General features: G+C 45.6%; 1 protein-coding gene across 2 annotated transcripts in view; it reads right to left on the bottom strand.

Annotated features, from left to right (window-relative positions):
- Window positions 1-23,757, bottom strand: part of AP1AR (adaptor related protein complex 1 associated regulatory protein) — a 185,511-nt gene that overhangs the window by 94,803 nt on the left and 66,951 nt on the right. For both annotated transcript variants that reach the window (XM_086961575.1, XM_086961574.1), the window contains exon 2: window positions 22,980-23,028. In XM_086961575.1, coding sequence (XP_086817701.1) covers window positions 22,980-23,028 — 49 coding nt within the window. The remainder of the gene's footprint in view (window positions 1-22,979; window positions 23,029-23,757) is intronic.

Below are 23,757 nucleotides of genomic sequence, written 5' to 3'. Positions count from 1 at the left end.
TTTCTTTTATATTTATAATGATTATTATGGAAGATCCTTGCTTGTGCAAATACACTGTGGATGTTTGACTCTTTGTACAGAGGAGAGGAGAAGCAGAGAGCGGGACATACTTCTACAGAAACTGGCACAGGTAACACGCAGGTTCTCCCCAGAAAGACAAAAAAAAAATCACTCTACAAAATGGTTAACCCGGTGAATACCCTTAATATTAATTTATTGAAGAGCTTTTTACGAGGAGCTAGCAAACCAACGTCATTGGGTAAAATGGCATAAAAGTATGGGTGGCAAAATCTAGAAAAAAAATTGTTTATCTGATATGATGAAGGGAAGTCTTGAGAAACCTGTGTAATTTGAGCTTGTCTGCAATGGAATGATAGTTCTCTGGCACAGGGTCTAAATACTCTGGCCCCAAGTGCAATAGGAGGGCAAGACGAAATTTGCAAGGTCCAAAGGTAGGGACTTTTGTTGAATAAGGAGGAAGACGATTTCATGATGAGAATGAGTGGAATAACTGCAATTTCTTTTTAAGGTGGGAAGGGACAAGCTCCCGAATGGGCAATAAACATTTTGAATGGTTGAAGCAGGTGATACTGACTGTAACTGTTGCAATATAGACCGCAAAGACTACCAAGTCTAGCAGTGTCATTTTAAGGATTTAAGGGGCCCGGGCAAGAGATACTTATTGGGCCCTTGTCCAGAACAGCTTAGTATTTTAATACCCATTTTCTACTAATCCAAGCTCCAAAAGGCCAAACAATAGTGTATAATAGAGAACAGGTTGAGATGGAGAAATAGACCGATATGAGATATGCAGCAAGTCCACTTTTCCAGGGTGGGCCCTGAAAGTTAGGTGTCCTGTGCAATTTCCCACTTTGCCTTTAGCCTTTCTAATATCAAGACTAGACTTGGGATACATTTTAAGGCAAACAGCAATGGTTTTTAGACGTCGGTTCAAGTGTACTATCCATGAAGATCAACAAAGACCTCAGTTATCCATAGGAAATTCTGAATCATATGGGTCAAAAGAAATGAATCATGATCAACCTAACAAAAAAGACAACTTATACACAGACTTCGAGCATCACTGTAATACGGGTTCAAAAAATTAGATTCAGCAGTATGAAAATTACTACTACTTCTTTACATTTGGACATAAAGACATCAAATAACAAGATGTTCTGTCCTGCAGCCTGAATGCTAAGGAAAGTCAATAGCTTTAATGGAGTTCTATAATACCATTGCTACAAAAATATTTACCACTAATCTCGAACGTCCTTGATAAACAATTTATGAGCAGTACCTAGTAGAAGAGAACACTGCTTCTGATCTTTAATATGGCCCTTTTCACCCTGTGGTAGTACCTGATTCAGGGAATAGAGACAACTACTAGAGCAACTTTGAAAAGCACAATAATGTGCACCTACTAAAAACACTCAAATATGGGCAACAATTAGAAAGCACTCATTTATTAAGGGCTATTTTCATCTTGAAAAGACCATGAAAAGAGGGCAGACTCTTTTTTTACAAACTGTTGAATCTTGAGCTAAAAAGAACCAGTTACAATTCTGCAGGAACACAAGAGGCAAATATGCGGCACTCAACCCTTTTCTTATAGTCCTACAAGTTTAGAAACAAGAGATTTACTATTCTGAGATTCAGTACTCTTTTTCTCGTGTAGGCCAGATTTTGGCATAGGCGAGCTGGGCCTTGGCTCCAAGGACACAGTAAAACGGTTTATATTTACTGTTTTTTGCTGCTAGTCTTTTCTCCCCTAGAATACAAAGCGCTTTTTTGGCAATTTGGGGTAGTTTGAGCTTAACTCTCCATAACATTTTTCCCACATAAGGTATCCATGCCAAGTTTGAGTCCTTTTTCCAACCTCCTGAATGAATGAATGAATGACCGGACTTATAAAGCACCGGAATCACCCCCAAAGGGGTATCTCCACGCTAAGGGAGCAAAGATGCCTGGCTAGTGAGACCAGTTACCAAAGAGTTTCCTGAAGTGAAAAAGATCCGAGCACTTACGAAGATTTACAGGTAGCGAGTTCCAATGCCGTGGGGCTAGGTAAGAAAAAGTTTTGCCCCCAACGTGGAGTTTCCTGCACCGGGGGATGACAAGAAGAGCTTTCTCCCCCGAGCGAAGAGATCTGCCAGTCCAGGGGTCTCCAAACCGGTCCTGGAGGGCCGGATCCATGCCAGATTTTTTAAATTACTACATGTATCTCAATGGGGATATCCAAAAAATCTGGAATGGATCCGGCACTCCAGGACCGGTTTGGAGACCCATGTGCCAGTCAATCGTGCATACGTTTTTCCGCAAGATAGCATGGACCTCTGCCATTAATTGTTTTATGGACAAAAACAGCAGATTTTGAACTTGGCAAATGGAAAGCCAATGAAGACGTTTCAGCAAAGGGAGGGAGGCTGTTCTAGGGAGCATATTAAGGGACAGACGCGCTGCTGTGTTCTGAACTACTTGCAACCTATTCAGCAAGGCTTCATTTGCTGCCGCTTTAAGGGGGGGTTGTAAAGGTACCCAGGGTTTGTAAATTCCCTTGGAGGTGGCTAAGAGAATAGGCAAAATACAGCTTAGTTTTGGGGGTTTGGGAAAACAGGAAAAAGGGTGCTCCACAAAAAGTGTTTGTTTTTCTCCCTATAAATGGCATCAATGGAAGGTTTGCTATGCTAAAGTCATCATCTTCCCAGCATTCAAGAACATGTAGAGCTGAATCAAAAAAACTATTTCTTTACTACAGTTTTGGCATTTTTCAAAGAGGAAGACCATTTTTCCTAATTTCTGTACCTTTAACCTACTTCTAGGTTGTGGTGGAAACTGCTGTGAAACTCATCTGTGATCCTGGAAAGCTATAGATTTCTGAGAAGTAGATAACATTCGGAATTTGTGTGGTTCCCAAAGAATCTAACTGTTGAAATCAAAAAAATATTGAAAATGACCAGGAAAAAACAGCTATTTGTGACAATGTTTTCATTTGTAACCACTTGTCACCATGGACAATTCACAAAAGCAAAATACCACTATTTCCGCTAGACCCTTTTGGTTGTGGGGACATATAGGGTTTGTGAGTTTTCCAAAAACCCCTGGTACCAAGAGCCAACAACTGAGCTGAACCTTACAATGTTTTTTTACTGTGTACGGTGTATCAAGCAATTCATGTGGCAAAATATAAAGAGTGAAAAATGGGTATCAGGGAAACCTATGTATGTCGGAAACAGACACCATAGCTGTGGATTTTGGGCCCTAGCTCAGCCGGCATGTAGAGAAACTTAGCACACATGTAAATGTTTTAAAACTAGACAACCTGGGGAATCCAGGGTGGGGTGACTACTGTGGGTTGCACTACGTATTCCTAACCAGAACCCTACTACATAGCTTTCCTTTTCGATAAAAATGGTTCTTTACTTGGGGGTGGAGGGGTTAGGGGGAAGGCCTAGTGCACGCAACAGAAAAAGGGGGTGGGGCAGAGAAACCTGTGGCTGGGGGAAGCACTATTTACTAAGGGGGGCCGCTCCCCCTCCAAATGTACACCCTGGGGGTCTTGTGGGTTGATTGATGGAAAACACCCATCTGCCCCAATGGGGGCAGAAAGACTGTTGGGGTTAATTTTAGGGGTTGGGGGCTAGACCATATGCCTGTGTGGGCCGTTGGGGGAGGGGGGCAGAAAGACTTTTGGGCCAGGGGAGTGGAGAACTAGCCAATTACGAGGGGCCCCCACCCCCCTCAATAAATAATCCCTGGTGTCTAGTAGATGGACCCTGCCTGGGGATCGCCCTCCTGCGGTGATACCCAAGCAGCAATTCCCTAGGGAAAGATTCTCTTCTTTTCAATGATACCACTTCCGTCTGTGTAATGAGCCGATCGGCTTATTTCACTTTGTCAATTGTAATGAGGTCAGCGTGCCGATGGTCATTACAAAAAATAAAAAATATAAAATGTCCCAGATTGCTGGGGAAGATCTTCCCCAGCAGCCCGAAGTGAATTTAAAAAAAAGGAAATCCCTCTGGTACTCACACCAGAGGGATTTCCTGCCATCACTGTGAGGACGTGTTGGAGCCGTTCTTAGCCCCAGAGAGCTGCTGTGTCCCGCTCCAGCAAGTCCTCAGCATGGAAGCAGTTAATATGCTGCAGATGGAGTTTTTAACACTTCATCAGCCTCCTATTTGCCCTCCCATCTACCTCACCCCTGCCACCCCACTCCAGCACCCCCTTCGCTAAACCAACGGCTTGCCAGCAGTGTGATTGAGCTCAGCAGGCAGTACTAGCTTATGTCAGCTGGGGAAAGGTTTTTGTTGAGGCCAGTCACTGCTCTGGTGTGATAAGCCAGGGACTGGGCAGGGGGGTGCACTACAGAAATGCATGCTGCATCATTTTATTCCCCAACAGCAGCCAAGGCGTCAAATGTATTTTATTTCCGCCCAGGACCACAAAGGATGGCGCAGTGTAGTGGTGTGTGGTTATGACAAATGCTTAAGTATCAAGCTACCGACCGCACGTCAAACATTGCTGAAAGTTTTATAATGTATTGTAATGCCGCAACAATGAAAACATTCTGTGACAAATTATCACAAGTAAAGAGCTGCAGTAAAATGTTGTATATTAGTCATGCAGTAATCCTGTTCATTATTGTATTGCATTGTCGGGCTAAGGTTTATCACCAGACTGTAAAAGAGCCTTTCAACATGGACCCATTTACACCACTACAAACTGGTTTATGGGAAACACACTAACCCACAATTTTATATTAGAAGAACGACACACAGAAATTATAAACACATAATAAATATTTTATTGCAGTACAAAGTCAATCAACAATAAAAATTATGGTTTAGGAAGCCGTTTCGATAGGGTGACTGTGGGTACAAAATGTACTTTGTATTCCCCACTATAACGGAAAATGCACCATAATTTAAAGATATGTGATCAGTGAAAATGACAAGCTATCCCATAAAGACAAAAGACGGAAATCCTACATATCTGATCTTCATCATATGAATGACAAAGCATCCACTTCATCAAAATATAATGGAATTGCTACCAAAAGAGACATTCCTTAAACTTTGTGCATAGTAAAACATTTCTTTCACATATGGAGTGTGTGAGCGATATTTACATCTATGGTCACTGTCTTTTCACCTTAACAGGGTAAGGGATTTCATCTATCTTTTGAGACAACTGAGATAAGTAGTAAGGGATAAATTAGTGGGCCATATCAGTGTCACCAACTGCACCCAAGGAGCCTATCTGTATGATGCTGAGTGGGAGCCACAAAACAATGCATTTTAAAAAACAAAATGGTAGACCGGGTCTGAGAGAATAAACCGCTTCCACACAGAACCAGGATGAATAAAAATGCTTAGGTAGTTGAAGCCCGCATTGACATGTGAGTAAACCACAAACAAGAGTTCTTTTCCCATACCAACGCCACGTAAACAGAAGTAATTAAACAAATTTCCGGCCGATATCAAACAATTGTGGGCAGTTTGTGAACTTCATATGGTGGACATTGCTGATCTATATAGACAGCAGGGTTTATACCCGGAGTGGGCGAAAGAATACGAGATAAGTAGTAGAGCGTAGCCAGCCTACTGAGATGATAGCAGATACATGTGATAAATTATAAGCATAAATATATACATAAGAACAATTGTTACTTACCTGTAAACAGGTGGTTCTCCAGTATTGGTGTCTTTCATAGATTCACATGCTTGAATATTCCCCGTCGTCGGAGTGGGAGTCCCACGGTAAATAAAATAGCAATAAATACTAAATATATAATAATATATAATAAATATATATAAACATAGTAAGGAAAAACCCAAAAAATGCATACAAGAAGCATAGGGTTCCTAACCAAAAAGTTCTCCATAGGAATGCATGGGAATATAACAGTTGCAATGCAGCCTATCCTTGTCATTATGTTAGTCCAAACTGCAGCCAATCAGGCGCCCGCAGCCCTCTAGAACCTTCTCCTCAGAGCTCAAGCCCTCAGGTTTTCGTAGCACAAGAGTGACCACAGAGTCTATGAGGAGAAGAGAGCCTCTGAGGGGAGGATGGGAGGGTCGCATGTGAATCTATGAAAGACACCAATACTGGAGAACCACCTGTTTACAGGTAAGTAACAATTGTTCTTCTCCAGTATTGGGGTGTCTTTCATAGATTCACATGCTTGAATATAGAATAGTTAGCAGTCCGTATCCCAACACAAAGTTTCCAGAATGCAATGTATAAACAAAAGGTTGGAATCAACGGGTGTAATGACCCATGTCATAGAAGTTATACAACTATATGTGTACATAGAGAAGACATGCATAAAAAACTGGAAACTAGTAGGAGGAGGGTAGGATAGAGGCTCACCTTATTGAAAAAGATTACGGAGCACAGCTTGTCCCACTGCGGTATCTTCTTCAGCCATGGCACCCAGATTGTAGTGCTTTGTGAATGTGTGTCTGCTGGACCACGTGGCTGCTCTGCAAATCTGATGCAATGGAACTCTGGCAAAGAGTGCAGTCGAAGAGGCCATAGATCTGGTAGAGTGGGCCCGTACTGCAGTCTGTAAAGGCTTTCCCGCTTTCTGATGGCAGAAAGCAATCGCCGAAGCCACCCAGCGGGCTACCGTAGGTTTGGTGACTGGCCGCCCTCTTTGAAAGCGGCCATAGGCCACAAAGAGCTGATCCGACTTTCGGAACTGGGCAGTTCTGCTGATGTAAAACTTTAAACATCTTCTAATGTCCAAAGAGTGCAAGCGTTGTTCCGCAGGAGATTGCAGGTTGGCAAAGAAAGACTTCAGTATAACAGGCTCATTAATATGGAAGTCTGAAGGCACTTTTGGAAGAAAAGTAGGGTTAGTGCGTAAAAGCACAGAATCCAGTTTAAACTGTAGAAATGGTGGTTTGATCGTGAATGCATGCATATCACTCACTCGACGTGAAGACGTCAAAGCAAGTAAAAGCGCGACCTTCCAGGTGACATACTTGAGGTCTGCTTTATGGATTGGTTCAAAAGGTGCAGTCATTAATTGTGATAGGACAATGTTGAGGCGCCACTCGGGAGGGGGACGCCGAACTGGTGGAAAAGTCCGAAGAAGTCCCTTGAAAAATTGACGTATTAACCTGGATGAACATAGGGAGGCGGAGCCATCATGGCGGAAGCGTGATATTGCCGCCAGAAAGACTCTTAAAGTAGCATGTGACAAACCCGACTGAGCCAGTTGGAAAAAGAAAGGGAGGAGCTCAGCGGGCGTGGCACGCAAAGGATGTACTCCGGCGTCTGCACACCAGTGGCAAAAGCGTTTCCATTTCAACTTATAGGTCTTTATAGTTGATGGAGCCCTGGCCTGAGCAAGGATGTTACGGCACTCCTGAGGGATGGTTAGATGTGCAAATTCACAGTGTTCAGGTTCCAGGCTGATAAGCTCAGAGAAGAGGGGTCTGGATGGTAGATTTGACCCCTGTTCATGGAAAGAAGATCCATTCGAGGATGAAGAAGAATGGGTTTGCATTGAGACAGGAGCAGCAGCTCCGAGAACTCGCCTGTCGTGGCCACCTGGGAGCAATCAGAAGGATGTGGCAGGGTTCTCTCCAAATCTTCCAAAGTACTCGTGGCACTAGAGGGATCGGAGGAAAGGCGTAGGCGAAGAGATTCGACCAATCCATCAAAAGGGCATTGCCTTGGGAGCCTTTGTGGGGATGCCAGCTTGCGTAAGCGGGGCATTTGCGGTTCTCTGGAGCTGCAAAGAGGTCGATTTCCGGGAATCCCCAACGGCGAAAGACCATATCGAGTGTTGGCTGGTGGAGTTCCCACTCGTGGTTGGATGATCTGGATCTGCTTAGGGAATCCGCCAGAAGGTTGGACAACCCCGGAAGATGAACTGCGGTGATTGTGATCTGATCCTTGATGGACCAGTCCCAAATCGCCTCTGCCAGGCGGGATAACACCGGAGACTTTGTTCCGTCCTGCTTGTTTATGTAATGCATGCAGGTTGTGTTCTCCGTCTGTATGAGCACCGACTCCCCTTGCAGCACTGGTTGAAATGATTTCAGGGCCAAAAAGATAGCCATTAGCTCAAATTTGTTGATGTGCCAGGTCTTTTGATGCACAGTCCATTTCCCCTTGACGGAAAGGTCTTGGAGGTGAGCTCCCCAACCCTCCAGGGATGCATCCGTCGTTAAAGTTAGATCTGGGGTGTTGAACAGAAAGGATGTGCCTGCCGCTAGCTGATGTGGTTGTGCCCACCATCTGAGCGCTTTCTTCATGGAGACGGTGATGGTAACCTGATCGTTGAAGGAACCGGTGACTTGGCACCACTGTTTGTCTAGAGCCTGTTGGATAGGTCGCGCTCGTAGTCGGCAATGAGGGACAAGAGCGATGCACGACGAGGCCATCCCTAGAAAGGACTTTAACAAACGGACTGAAGCGCACCTCTTTGCCAGAAGTAGCGAAACTAATCGGAGAATCCTTTGCTGACGCTCCCGGGAGACAAACGCCCTTGCTAGTTTGGTGTCCAGCGTTGCTCCTAGGAAATCCTTGCAAGTTGTTGCAATTGAGATTTCTCCAGATTGATGGACACACCCAAGGAACGGAATACTGTCTGACAAATGGAAGTATGGTGTTGGAGTTGTGAACGGGATTGCGATTTCAGGAGGCAGTCGTCGAGATATGGGAATATCTGGATGCCTTGGAGACGAAGGAAGGCCATGACCGGAGCCAACATTTTTGTAAAGACTCGGGGGGCCGACCGGAGGCCAAATGGAAGGACCTTGAATTGGCAATGAAGGTGTCCCACCTTGAAGCGCAGGAACTTTCGATGATTTGCGAGTATTGGGACATGGAAGTAGGCGTCTCGGAGATCGATGGTCGTCATGAAATCTCCGACAGAGAGTAAACGCAAGATTTCTGTAAGCGTTAGCATACGGAAGGTCTGGTCCTTGAGATAGTGATTGAGTGCTCTCAAGTCCAATATGGGTCTCCATTCTCCGTTCTTCTTGACGACAAGGAAAAAACGGGAATAAAACCCCTTCCCTCTCTGAGACTTTGGTACTACTTCCACCGCACCTTTTTGAATGAGAAGGCGAACTTGATGAAATAGTTCATTGAGGTGCGGAAGTGGTGGTCCGGAAGGTGGCGTTGGAGGAGGTACCTCGACAAATTCCAATGCATGGCCTCTTTTCACAATGTCGAGTACCCAACGGTCTGTAGTAATGGAGGACCATTGAGAACCAAACAGAGATTTGACATCCAATTCTCCGTTCGACAGACAAGTCATTGACGTTTGTTGGATTGTCCCCTGAAAGTGGACTTTCCTCTGTAATTTCTGGCAGGTTGCTGACGGGAAGACTGTTGACGGTTACCGGTGAAACGTTGGTTACCTTGGTTAAAGGACCGATATGGACTGCTTCCTCCACGAAAAGTGGATGTAGTGCCACGTCCTCGAGCACCCCGAAAGGGCTGCTTCTTAAATTGAAGGGTACCCAAAGCACGTGCAGTGTCCGTGTCCTTTTTTATGGCTTGTAGCGCTTCATCAATATGCGCTCCAAATAATGACTCGCCGTCATATGGCATATCCAGGATTCTTGTCTGAACTTCCTGTCGAAACGAAGTTGAGCGTAACCAACCTTGTCGACGCAGGACGGCCGCTCCAGCGAGTTGGCGAAAACCAGTGCAGGCCACATCCACTGCACAGTCAATGAGTTCCTCTGCAGTTCTTTCTCCTTCTTGCAGAATTTTCTGTGCTTCTGCCTTGGAAGCATCCGGGAGTAACGCCACATAGGCGGACATATCAGACCAAGCCTGACGGTCATAACGACCTAAGATAGCCGTAGCGTTAGCTACTCGAACCGTTGTAGAGGACATAGAGGAAAATTTAGGCCCAATAGCATCTAGGCGACGGCCCTCTCGGTCTGGAGGAGCGGTGATTGTAGACGCTGGATTCTTCGATCCTCTTTGAGCTGCCTGCGTGACGACAGAATCAGGCTTAGGTTGACCTGTAAGGCATGCTGGAGATCCCACCGGCGCCTTATACTTCTTTTCCAACCTCGGCAGTTGTGCTGGTAAAGAGTTAGGCGTTTTCATTAACTTGACTCCTTCAGTCCAGATGAAGTCTATAATCGGGACTGTGTGTATCTGTTTTAATGGTTGGTTCTTGAAATCATATAGGAAGCAATCCTCCTCTCTGTGGGCTCGTGGTAATTTGAACCGTTGCGCCGCCCTGTCCATTAATTGGTGGAAGCCTGCAATATCTACTGGAGGAGAATCCCCTGGCGGCACTTGAGAAGGGGATGGTGTTTGAGCACGATAGTCATCCCACTCCGCTAAATGTTCTTCACCATCCTCATCCACATCAGAAACTTCTCCATCCTCACGCTCTGGAGGATTCTTGTCATCATCATCTTCTGGATAAATGGTTGTGTGAACACGAACTGATGTACTCCTGTGAACAGTAACAGGCGGCGCCGGTTGTGGAGGAGCCAGTGCCGGCTCAGTTATTGGTTTCAACACCGATGGGACTGCGGTAACCTGTGGAGATGGTGGGAATCGTCGATTGTAATCTTCCAACATACTTTGGAGGTTCGATATCATTGAGATAGGCAACATCGCAGCTGGTACTTGAGGGGGAGTTGCTTGATGTTGGCCATATTGATCCTCTTCATCGTTACTGAAGTCTTGGCACTTTATGTTCAAGTCCGAAAGACTTTGAGCTTGGTCATCAGACTCTTGATCTGAGTCAGTAGCAAACAAAGGAGATGGAGGATTAAGCATTTCTCCTTCTGTAAAAGTCCCGAACTGGACAGATTTGCTGGACTGTAGAGGCAATAAAGGCATTGAAGCAAATGAAGAGGCTGGCGTGGAAATTGTGTCCTGCGTACGCGTCGACGGCATGACATTAGTCGTCTTCTGTGAGGGAACTGTCTTGGATGCCGACGTCGACGAGGAGACAGTCGACGGAGTAATCTTCATGGGCATCGTCGTCGCTGCCGTCGTCGATGGAACCTTCACTTTCAAGGTCTTCGTCGACGGAGCCGTCGTCGACGGAGCGGTCGTCGACGGAGCGGTCGTCGACGGGGCAGATGGAACAGGTCCTCTCGTCGACGGGACAGACGTCGATGGTACGCTCGTCGTCGAGGGCGTAGACGAACCCAGAGTCTTCGATCCTTTCGTCGACGACGACGACCGGTTCGTCGACGAGTGAACTTTCTTCGTCGACGAAGATGAAATTGGAATTAAAGAGGAAACAGTCTTAGAACTGAGAACCACTCTCATCGACGACGAAGACGTCGACGCCGAAGCCGACGACGATCCACGTGACTGTCGTCGTCGATTTTGATCCAGAGACAGCCATTCTCGTCGACGGAGCTGAAACTACCGTCGTCGACGAAAAATCCGTTTTCTTCACAGAAAAACTGGAATTTGAAGCAGAATGTGCCTGAGAGCTATGTCTCGTGGGCCCAGACGTGGTAGGTAATGGTGAAGACACCGCAGGGGTCAAAGCGAGGGATAGTTTCCTCTTTTTAAGAAATGGGGAAGGCACCTCCTGCACACTACCACGCTTAGAAGCTGCTTTAGAACGGCCTGACCCAAGACTTTCAGCATCAGAAAGTATATTGTCTTTGTCTTTCAGCCTTTGAAGCCAAACTAGTAAGCGGCCTTCTCTGTCCTTTAGAGTTTTCTCTGAGAATTTTCTACAGAGCTTACAGGTTCCCACTTCATGGTCCAGGTAAAGGCAGTAAATACACTTACTGTGTGGGTCGCCATGAAATAATCTCAGCTTTCCACAGGAGGAACAAGCTCTGAAGAGAGACTTCTTACTTGAAGACATTGTGGAGACACAGGAAACACTTGAAGAGAAGAAAACTGAGCAGAGCACAGGGAGACTCCCTTACACACGACGTGCGGTAGAAAATCTGAGGGCTTGAGCTCTGAGGAGAAGGTTCTAGAGGGCTGCTGGCGCCTGATTGGCTGCAGTTTGGACTAACATAATGACAAGGATAGGCTGCATTGCAACTGTTATATTCCCATGCATTCCTATGGAGAACTTTTTGGTTAGGAACCCTATGCTTCTTGTATGCATTTTTGGGGTTTTTCCTCCTTACTATGTTTATATATATTTATTATATATTATTATATATTTAGTATTTATTGCTATTTTATTTACCGTGGGACTCCCACTCCGACGACGGGGAATATTCAAGCATGTGAATCTATGAAAGACACCCCAATACTGGAGAACCAGGCAATCTTCGCTTAGAAGCAAGTACACTGCACTGTGGAACGGGGTCTCATCGAGTATAACTCCCCGGACTGATGTGAAACACATAGGAGAGGAGAAGCTATAGCTTTATTGTCCTGAAGATGGTGATCTTCATTCGTCCAAACCCACCTAAACAAGTTGACGCTTTTACTGTATAGTTATATTTGTGTAGTACAGAACCGCTCCTGGACAAAGAAACGGTAATTTTTGTTGGGTGCTATTTTAATGTACATTTCTGAATTAACGTCTTGAAGGCAGATGTGATTGTCTTTTTTTAAAAGTCTTTTCTGTCCTTGCTATTTTTAACTAGGTTTGATTTATGTTTTCATAAAAAATTATTTAAGATAGAACATGAGGAATATTTGTGTTTGAATGTTTTATTAAACTGACTTAATAAGTGTTCGGGTATCCTGCGAATCTGTGCTCCTGCCTTCAAGCAAGTGAATAAATGTGGAATGGTTGTAGGACTTACGCATCCTAAGGGAATCATTTTTAGGTCTCGCCTACGCAGCGCGCATGCGCTGCTAAGGAGGAGACCTAATGCCATCGGCAGAGCTTTTTCAGCAAAGAAGTGCACACGTTGCATTGCTTGCAATGCAACGTGTGCACATCTTGGCGATTTCCTTTCGGGAGCGTGCAGCACCATATGGTGGCGCCATATGGTTGCACGCTCCCGAAAGGAAATCGCCCATGCCCCCTCCCCGCCACGCGCCTTTACTGCTGCACGGCCAATGCTTGTTTTATAAGTCTTTAAACCACTTCCCTTTGTCTTTCTCCAGCTCCAACCCCTCGCCTTCTTGCTGCCATGACCTTTAATCCCCGAAACTCCTGCGTGCTGTAAAATGCAGCTTTAGCCAGTCCCAGGGATGAAGCCGCTTACACATCACAGCAGCAACAACCAGGCACGTGTTACTAAAACCCAACTCATGGACTAGTCACCTCGCCCGACTTCACTTCCAGGTCGCCCGCGGGCATCACCCCGTGATGCACCCACACCACTCACCGTGCCGTGGGGGGATGCCTGCCCAGGAACAACCCTGCCTCCACACGCCCACTCCAAGGACGAGCAGACTGTGCAAAAACATGACCCCCGCTGCTAGAAGTGCCGGGGAACAAACGTGGACATCGTCCTAGACTGTATCCTCGCCCACGATCACATGAGTCTAAAAAGCCTTTTTCTTCTGTTCCTCCAAGTCATCCCTCGTTTTACATCTGTATCTGCCAACAGATGTGGGTTGGCAATAGGCAATATTTTCATTGGGATAAAGTTACATTAATAAAAAAAATGTGCTTCTCCCATAATTGCCCCTCCTTATGGTGATTCTATACACAGTTGTTCTAAAAGGGGTGTGTGTGTGTGTCTCTCTAGAGAGAGAGAGAGAGAGAGAGAGAACAGGCGTGCTGTTGACGTGAGAGTTGTGCTGTCAAGCAGATAGCTGCAATAACAATAAAGGACATTGTAGGAAGGTACATCCTGACTATGGTTGCCCCCAACTTTTTGCCCTGTGTTTTAGCTGGTTTTGGGCATAGTCGACCTGGGACCCTGCCAATCAGGACCCCAGGCCTACTGCTCTCTCTTTAAAATGGATTCCATGTACCCTAGGTGCATTTCCAATTGGTACTGGGCCACCTTATCAGACCCCGTAACGCAGGGCATAGGTGTACCCAGGGCCGCCAGGGGCTGCAGCATGTATTATGCCACCCCTGGCTGGCCTCCTAAATTTGACACAACTGGCTGCATGACAGCTGGGGCAAAGTCGTGTAATCACCCTTTGCTTTAGGTATAGTAGCCCTATATCTAACCATACAATGGACACTCGAGTTCCTATCAGTCACTCCTATGGCAGGCCTTGACAATCCTGAAGGCAGAGTGCATGGGCTCGTGTGAACTAGGCTCTGGCCCGAGCCGAGCCCGGTTGCAGCTTGCGGAACCAAGACCCAATGGCTGTTCCATGACAACGCGTACCCCATCGGTAACTTCGGTGTCGCGTTATCAAGGCATGTCGAGTAAGGTGTCATACGAATCGGGATGCTGCCCTCTCACCAACCCTGGCGACGAGGTTAGCATTCCGCCCTTCTAGAGGGACACGACATGTACGTAACTGTGAACCCCGGTTAAAGTTAACTAAAGCCTCAGCTCCACAAAATGGATGCTGCCACCACAGACACAAGTCTGACCTTCTGCTGCTGGGAGTCCTTCCAGCGAGGAGCGCTCGGACAAAGGGTTTCCTGTCAAGGGCGGTGTTCGCACCGTCCCAGACAGGGTTTGTGTATTCTGGGTAGGTAGGGCTTTTGCGAGAAGGTGACTGCGGAGTGGCACCCCGGTGCTCACTACGCATCTGCCGGTTAGAACCAGTTCCAGGGGCGACAGCCCTGGCCTGGGGAAAGTCCGGTAGGGGAGAGGGGCGTAACTACCCCCCTTCCTGGTCCCACCCTTAGGGCAGGACCTAGTCATGTACCCACCCCTTTCTTTAGGATAAAGACCGGAGCGGGGACCCTTCCAAATTAGATCATCTTTGAATCAAGAACTACTTTCTACGAAAGGACACTCAAGACTCTACTCAAGATTTCTCCCTTGTGACTAAGGAGTAGTCACCCTGCATCAGCGGGCACCATCTAAGAACTCTGTGGTTTGCTGCAAGTCCTTCCTCAAGGATCCGACGGCCCAGCTCGACGAGAACCGGCTTCCCTGGCACCTCTGACCTCTACCCACGTCATCAGCTCAGCTGTGATCTGTGGGTGCGACGAGACCTCGAGGGACCGGCCATCATCAGAACCTGCACGCTCTTAAAAACCAGCACGACCATCGAGGTAACTCTCTGGTGAGTGCTCTGGGGTCCGAGAAGCCCCGACCCTGAGCCGCTCTAGCACCGAAGTGCAGTCTCCCAGCATCTCCACGATCTGCGTGGGGCCCTTCTGCTCGCTGCTCAGCACGTTGTCTGGTCACTCGCCGCTGGCTTGTGCCCTTCTGTGACGACATCCGAGAATCATCACTGCTGGTCTGGTTGCTCCAGACTGGCCCTTGCTTCCATCTTTGCGAGAAGCACCCCGGACCCTCCTGGTCCACTCAAGACGCCATCTTAGGCCCACCCCGTGGCCCTGAGATCTGCCAAGGCTTGTTGCCCCATCCTGGGCCCAGCGACGCCGACAGCATCATCCTTCGTGGGACAGCTCGCACCTCCACCGTGGTCGCCGACAACGCCTCCTGGTCCGTGAGACTGCAGAGCCTAGCGTCGCCCACTCACCTGGTCGAGGTGACGGCCAACTGGTGCCTTCCTGGTACCCTCTGACTACTGGCTAGTAGTACTCCACATTACCCCCGTTCTCCTTGGAAACTTGCCCGTTTATTTTATTGCAACTCTTCAGCTGTGTGTCAAACACTGGGAAGAAAGACATTCTTGGTTGGGCACCAGAGCTTCTTACACCGCTGGTTGCAAGGGTCAACCAAGCGCTGAGTTTACAGCAGTGGTTCAATTTAGTGTTGATGCTCACTTGACTCCTACCCTAGCAAGTTGACTTGGGTAATATTGTTCTAATCAGTAAATGGAACAGCACAGTTTTTGTGAAGGTAAATATATATTTGGTACAAGCTAATCCAATACACGCTTGGATTATTTTAAAACAACCCAGAGGTAATTAGTTTTGTGGACGCTTTTATTTTCTAACCTTCGCTACCACGCCAAACTACAGCCAAACTATTCGGTTAATATACTGTATTATTACAATGGTTGTACTCATAGGAGAATTGTTTTATTTGTCTTTGTAGTCAGATTCTGAAAACCTTAGCTGGTCATATATTCAAATGTGCTACCCGGCCAGCCCCTCACTTGCTCTACCCTCTCAAATATCCTAAAAGAGCAAGGAGTGCCTCAAAGTAATAAGAAGCAAGGTTGGGTTCACCTCGAAGCCTTTCAATAGCGACAGGCTGTGACCCCATTTTATAACTTAGCAGAGAAGATTGAAAATGCTGCCTGCGGATTTCTTTTCTCCAATGTATTATAATGTATTATGGGTGCGTAATTTGTGCACCGACATGACCGCCTTTGCCATGGTTTGAGCTTTCTAGAATATAAATTAAAATCCACATACATGCTTTGTCAAACGCACTAGTTCAGAACGCATATCGGCCCGATGTGAAAAAAAGGCAGACAATGTACAGGTATACAATCACTGTGGTAGCAAAAGCTCAACCCAAGGCTTTAAAGTTCAATCTTTAACTGTACGAGGAAATTAATCTTGAAAAGACACCAAAAACTGCAGCCCAATAAGCTTTGTTGCAGTCAACTACAGCTGCAATCAAGTAAAAAAGTTTTGAGGATGGTTGAACAATATTTTAAAAGGGCAGTCTTTACTTGATAGTCCGTTTGAAGTAGTATTGCCATTGCGCTATTAAAATTTGAAGCTTTAGCTAGGATCCGTCAAGGCTAAAAACTGGACTTTCCTAGCAAAACACACATCCACACAGCTTCAGACTGTGGTTCAATTCTGGAGACATGTACCGGCTGAGGATTCACAAGGAGAGATTATATTTGTATAGGTGCAATATGGAGAACGTAATTATTTCTGTTTACAGCAAAGGGCAAGGGTTTCAACATTTGATTGCCTAGTGGCGTGGTTAAAAGGACTATGCAAAGGTTAACCTGCAATACATAGTGACTCAGCTTGCAAAATTGTTTCACTGCTGGGTATTTGCACCTAATGTACACTTTTCCTAGTGTTCAGCGTCAGAAGGCGGTGTTACAGGACAATCCTAAAGCACTAGTAGCACCACATAACCCTATCAAAAACACAAGAGCACTGCTAAATTATAAAATGGGGTCACAGCCAGTCGCAATTGAAAGGCTTTGAGGTTTCTTGAACACATTGGTAGCCAAATTGATGGTTTTATTGATTTTGATTTATTTATTTATTTTGTGGAAACTGGTGTTATGCTCTCCTGATCTTTCTACTTATCTGTGGGTCGCTGTTACAAATCCAGCCTTCTTGAGCCACCCCACCCCAGTTTCATCGTTTTGAGGTTTGTGAAAGGAATCACTAATCTATTGGGCTATATATTTTCTTTCCTTTGAAAAATACAATGAAGGGCTCTAGAGTGTACCCACTGTTCCTTTTTATGATTAAATAACAAATGTATTTACAGGTGCTGTGTGCTTCAAGTTAATCTCTTTCTAACTCAGGTTTTCATCCTACCAAGATTACAAACAAGCATTTGCAATGCAATAGGTCGCATATTTGCGAGAGTTTGAGCTATTTTTATTGTAAATAACATTGACTTTTATTTATGTTTTGTTTTTTGAAACATAAATAAAAGCCATTGTCATTTACAATGGCAATAGGTCAAACTCGCGTAAATGCGATATCTATTGCATTGCAAATGCTTGTTCTGACATGTGAGAGAAGATAGACACAGTGAATACTGATCTGAAGAGCCCAAAAGTGGCTCAATGTTGGATTGGTTCACAAATGCTGCGAGTATCTCAGAGCTATGATTAGCTTTGGCCAGGCCAAAAGCAAGGGGGAAAATCAAGTAGATGGCACCATGCTAGAACAGATAGGAGGGAGGAGGGACTCTTTAACCCAAGGTTGAGGAAGGAAGGCACAATATTTCCTTCATTGTGAACCAAATCATGGTTTCTAGAGGATATCTGGTCTTAAAAGCAGTCCGCATTTACAAAGCTGAATCTACTCTTATACACTTGCCATGTGTGTCACAGGGCATTCGTTCACCCTCCCGGATAAGTACCCTCTCAATCTCGAGTAGTGTTGTCCATTAGCACCTGGATCATCTTGCCCTTGACGGAAGGTAGAACAGCCTTTAAGGCCATCTGGATGGCTTGCAGCTTCAGAATATTTATAATATGCCACTGCTCATCTAAGGTCAGAGACCTACAATCTCCACCTAGTCCAAACTGCCTCCCCAACCCAGAGAGGACATATCTTTCATCACTACTGTAATCTCAGATACGAGTAAGAAAAGAGGTATGGCACATCAGGTTGTCATCTTTTATCCACCACAGTGGTTGAGAGGCAGATTTTGTACAACTACTATCACCAGTATTGGGCCCACTGAATACCTCCAGATTCCACTGAAGAATGTGCCTGTGACATTAGGTTTGACGTGCTAGCAGGATGTATGATGCAGACAGCCTAAGAAGCCTCAGAACTATCAAGGCTGGAAAAGAAGCTCTTGCTTGAAAAATGGGAATCACAGCTAGAATGTCCCAGACTAGTTGCAGGGTGCGAAGGCTTTCAAGGTGACCGTGTCCAAATGGCCTATAAAGGAAATCCTCTGCTCAGAACGGAAATGTGATTTGGGTTAATTGAAGAACCACCACTCTAGGATGAACAGTAAGGACAATTTTGTCTGTAGATGGTCTGAGGCCAGCTGGAGCGAGTCCATCTTTAGTAGCCACTCGTCAAGGTAAATGAACAAGTGTCTCCAACCAACGAAGATGCTCTGCAAACACGGACATTGCCTAGGTAAAGACCAGAAAGGCCGATGTAATACAGAAAAGCAGAATGTTGAGCTGGAAGTCCTTCGATCCTATCACCAGCAGAACTTCTTCTTTTGGGGCTGCAGGATCGGCCTAGCACATGAAGGTAGACATGCTTCAGGTTCAGGGACACTATCCAGTCCTCAGGGTGACAGGCTAACAGAAAATGAGTAAATATCAACATTTTGAACTTCTGCTTTTTTGAGAAGGGAGCTCAATAGCCTGCGGTCTAAAGTTGGTCTCAGTTCCCCATCTTTCTTATGCACGAGGAATTTGATTGCAACATCCATGTCCTTTCTCCACATGTCATACTAGTTTGATCATCTGTTTGGCAATCACAAGCCCTTTTGACATAATACTGGTGTAATCCACTGACATCAGATGAAAAGGAAGGAATGTGGTGAGGGGTATCCAGAAAATGAAGGCATAGATAACCCAGATAATTTGGAGAACTCATCGGTCTGACGTAACGGAACACCACTAGGGCAAATATTGTTGGATTCTGCTGCTCACTGGTATCAAAGCGAGGTTCTAGAGCAAACTAAAGAGGTTTGGTAACTATGTCCGATGAAGAAGAAGCCGTAGACTGCTGTTTCTGTTGTTGACCTTTGGCACTGGCCCTACACCTGCCACCACTAAAGGTCTGTGTGGGTTGCTCTATGGATTACAAGGGCTACCATTGGCGATATGGAAAACTCCTTGAATAGCCTTTGAACCTCCTGTGCTGCTGATGTACCTGTCAGGTAGGACACAGTAACCCCAGTGAGTGAGCTGAAGTTCCACTGTCCTTAAAACTCCCTTCTGGCCAAACAGCAAAGATCCATTGAAGGGCATGTATTTCAAGGCAGCTTGGGTGTTCCCTGAGAATTCAGTGGAATGCATGCAGATATACCGTTCAATGATGACGCTGGTACCCAGAACACGGGCAAAAGAATTCATAGTGTCCAATCCGGAATGCAATATACTTAGCAGCATCATGATCATCAGTTACTGTCCAAGTGAAGGAATTTGCATGTCCTCAAGCCAGACAAGCAACACCTTGCGTGCTATGTCCTAAAGGGTATGAGTGTAACAGGCCAGATGGCAAACTGCTTTCTGTTATTGTAATGCCAACAGGCAGAAGAAAATCCTTTTTGCCCACGTGTTGATCTGTTTTGACTACCTATCTGGAGGAGCGGAAGTGAAATAATTTGATTTCATGTTACTCGTAAAAGCCTGAACTACAAGGCTGTCAGAAGTTGTGTGTTGTGTCAAACATTTTGGATCACCTGTAGCTGGCCTGTGACATCTCACAAACCGGGAACTCACAGCCGAAACTGAAAATGGTTTTGACCAGGCTGCCTGAACTGAGTTGGTCGGGAAATGATTTAAAGACAACAAGGTCTCTGATATAGATTGCCAGGTTGGAGAATTTCTGTGTGGTACCTTATTGGGGACTGTTAAGTTAAGGACTTACTTGGTTCTGTGGGCCACTGCAGCAGGGGAAACAGTTCCTTACATTGGAGACACAAGAGGTGAATCCCATGCAGACTTCGGAGAGTTATCAACGCCACTGGCATTTTGCACACTAAGGTAAAGGCCAGCGTCTGTATATTGGGGGTGGGGAAGGGGAATAAATTATCTGCCTCCTCAACATCATCTTTATCATGTATGACATGTTGGAGGCCTTGACTGGCATCCGCATTCAACCTAAAAATTACCCCCCCCCCCCGCCATCCCCCCAATAAAATAAATTTTCTGTTGAGACAAAGGGATTGCAGAAGAGTCCTTATCAGCTTGAGCATCTCCTTTGTTAGTTGAATATTCAGACAGGTTGGACTGTCTCTAAAGACTGTTCTGGATCCAAAGTTCGAGCCAATGCATGTGGAAGGTCGGGCAGTGGAGCCAAGAGGTAATTGGGTGGAAGCATTGCCTGGCACCGTTGACAGGGTGAGCTGATTCTATTGAAAGAGGTGGAGGGATGAAGGTAGGGGGCTCTGGAGAAGGGCCTGCAGGCAAAAGCCCTATTGGAGATCCAGATAGTTCCATGGGGCGAGAAGCTGTGCCAGAAGGAGCTGGACTAACGTTTATATTCTGGGGCATGGCTTTCTTGAAGGTTACATCTTGCAGCAGAGTTGAAATTGACCGAGCATCGGACACTGAAGACTGGGTTCAGATGTTGCAACCGTCAACTGTGTGATCTCCCCCTGGATCTGGAAGTCAAGAAACTACGGGTGACCTTCATGTGCTTCTTCCTTGGCTTGTTTTTCATCTTTGCCAGAGACCTACCTGAGCAAGAAACAACTAGCTTCTTGTGTTCTTCAGATGTATGAAGAACACTTGGTCTATCAACTTGGAATCATGCTTGATCGTGGGTACCACAAACAAATAGTATACAGTTCCATCACCAACATCTGGTCCAATATGCACTGCACAGGTCGAAACTGGTTATCTTCATGAGCACCATCACTGAACATTCCCAGAGTGCAAAACTAATTTGAGAAGATGGTGACAACAGAAATCGATCGGAGTAGAGATCTGGATCCAGTCTTCAGGACAGGAAAGAGAGGAATTAAAATTAGTGCACAGGGGTGGCACCTTTACATGGCTCTGTATCTTTATGTCCAGAGGCGGGATAGGGTTGCCACAGAGGAAGAAAGGCAACCCCTGTCAGAATGCAGGAGCTATGGCAAAAATTTCCAAATTCAATCCGGCACTGGGAGATTCGAAAAGTGAGGAATCTGCAGTTGTAAGTATCCATCAAAAATCAATATATAACTTTAAGCATACCTAATGTGTCCCTAACGTATTCATCATCTTTAAGGGCCTCATTACGATGTCAGTCGGACCACAACCAACCAGCCACCAGTTGTGGTCGCACCGATATCTGCCCCTGCGGTCCAACTGCCGCATTACGATGCAGCAGTCTAAGGCAGCATACGGAGGGACTGACGGCTGCCGTTTTGACTGGCTCCTTGAGCCCATCGGCCCAGCAGTCGGATTGTATTCCGCAGGGATTACGATGTCCCTTTCGGTCAGTCTTTCTATGGCGGTCCGACCGCCATAGAAAGGCAGATGGACACGGACTTTGGGGGCCCCTAGCAGGAACGCTGTCCCTCCACAACCTCCACTATGAGGCACATCCCTGCACTGTGTGGCAGGCACCACATGGTGCTGCCACACGGTGCAGGGATGTTTATAAAGTGCATGTTTACTATTGTTGCTTGTGCTGAGGCCCATACATACACACATATATACATAAATACACTATGACCGCTGTGAAGGGGGTCGCATCGTAATTCAGAACCTCTGAGTCCTTGTCAGGCAGTCCCATTTTCGACACGATCGACCAACATCATAATAGGGCCCCAAGTGTTGAACAAACCCCCACTGTTCTAGCTGGGTAGCCTGGACAAAAGTCAAGACTTCTTTCATTTAGAGAACAGTTTGTAAATCTTCAACAAACTCCACCATTCACCTAAAATCTAACACATATTTACTATTAAATGAGTCAGGAAATGGACAGGCAATGTTATGAGCCTCCAGGTTTACACTGAATATAACCCAGTGCACTTGGCATAACATCCTGTGTCGAGAATAACAAATACTTGCAGACAAATCAATGCAATGTTAACAGCTAATTAGTTCTTTAAGCTTTCTCAGCAATTCCAAGTCAAGCCTAGGTTGTGGCAGCAGGTAACCAGAATCTTTATTGACATTCCCCTTTCCTCCTTTTGTAATCCACTTAGGCGAGCATGTGATATCCATTATCTACAGGTTCAACGTTACTAATTTGCACAGGACTTATAACTGATGGGTCAGGACAAGCCAAATGGTAAACTCAATGTGGTCATCTGCCTCCCCACCCCAATCTACAGATTTTAGAAACCCCAGTCTATGCAGAGTGTTGGTTAATCTTTGAATAGGCAACTAAAAAACACAATGGAACAAACAGTGCCTGGAAAAAACTGGCAAACTGGCACGCGGCACAAATCAAACATTACTTGGTCGAGAAGAGCACCCAATATTTTAATTTCAGATGGTGGTAAAATGAAGCAGGGCGTTAAGACCAGCAGGAGACAGGCAGTGACCGAGGTAGGGTTTGTGTCTTCATGACATGCACCACATTGTGTCTTCCAACGACCCTTCCGAGGTTGCAATGGCCTCAAGTCAGGAAGATTCCAGAAAAGCATGCAGAACCTTTGGAAACAGATCAACACAAGGCATCAGAGGACACTTACCTCTATCGTGTAGTGTTCTCCAGTCGTGCAGGTTCTAAAGTACTTCGATCTGAAATAATAAAAAAAATTAAGCCCATTAAAATAAGGCACAACAAAGAACCTTGCCTAGATCAAATTCCTTTTACTTTCCAGTCAACTTTCAAAAATCACTTCTAGACAGTGGAAAAACGCTTTTCTAACCTCAACCAACTAAACAGCAACAAACATACACAAATCGAACAATAGCCCTCCCTGCTTCGCAATTGGGTCTCCCCATTAAGAATGCACTACAGTGTCATAATGGTAAAAAGCGACATACAACTGTCAATAACATTCCATTCCCAACATTAGGAATCCCGCTTAGAGTACAATTCTAGTCTCTTTGCATTTCTTTACCCCACAACTATTTACTTAAATATGCGTGACCGTCTTGTAAATTATTTATTACACAAACACATGCAACCACAGTCTTTTTTTAAATTTAAATCTGAGAGCACAATGCTAAATGTGATTCCAAAAACAATGGATTATGTTTGGCTTAATAAATCAGATTTTTAAGCCCCTTGCTGAAAACAAAACATAAAATGTCATTTTAACAGGTAGGGCTGTTGAGGGTTTCTGGAGTCCAAAGGTAACAACAATGGAGGAAAGCGGTGTTTCCTATTTGCATGCGATATGCTGCACTTTAAAAGAATCTAAAAATACCACAGTGATGATTACACTCTACTTCTGCATCCCCGACTCCCCACGGCGTGTAAAAGCACTGTTCAGCCTCCACCTGCGCTCTGAGCCTTTGCAA

Source organism: Lissotriton vulgaris, chromosome 3_1 (genome assembly GCF_964263255.1).
Source record: "Lissotriton vulgaris chromosome 3_1, aLisVul1.2, whole genome shotgun sequence".
In the NCBI taxonomy this organism is placed as follows: Eukaryota; Metazoa; Chordata; class Amphibia; order Caudata; family Salamandridae; genus Lissotriton; species Lissotriton vulgaris.
This window is presented reverse-complemented; position numbering and strand designations above follow the sequence as displayed.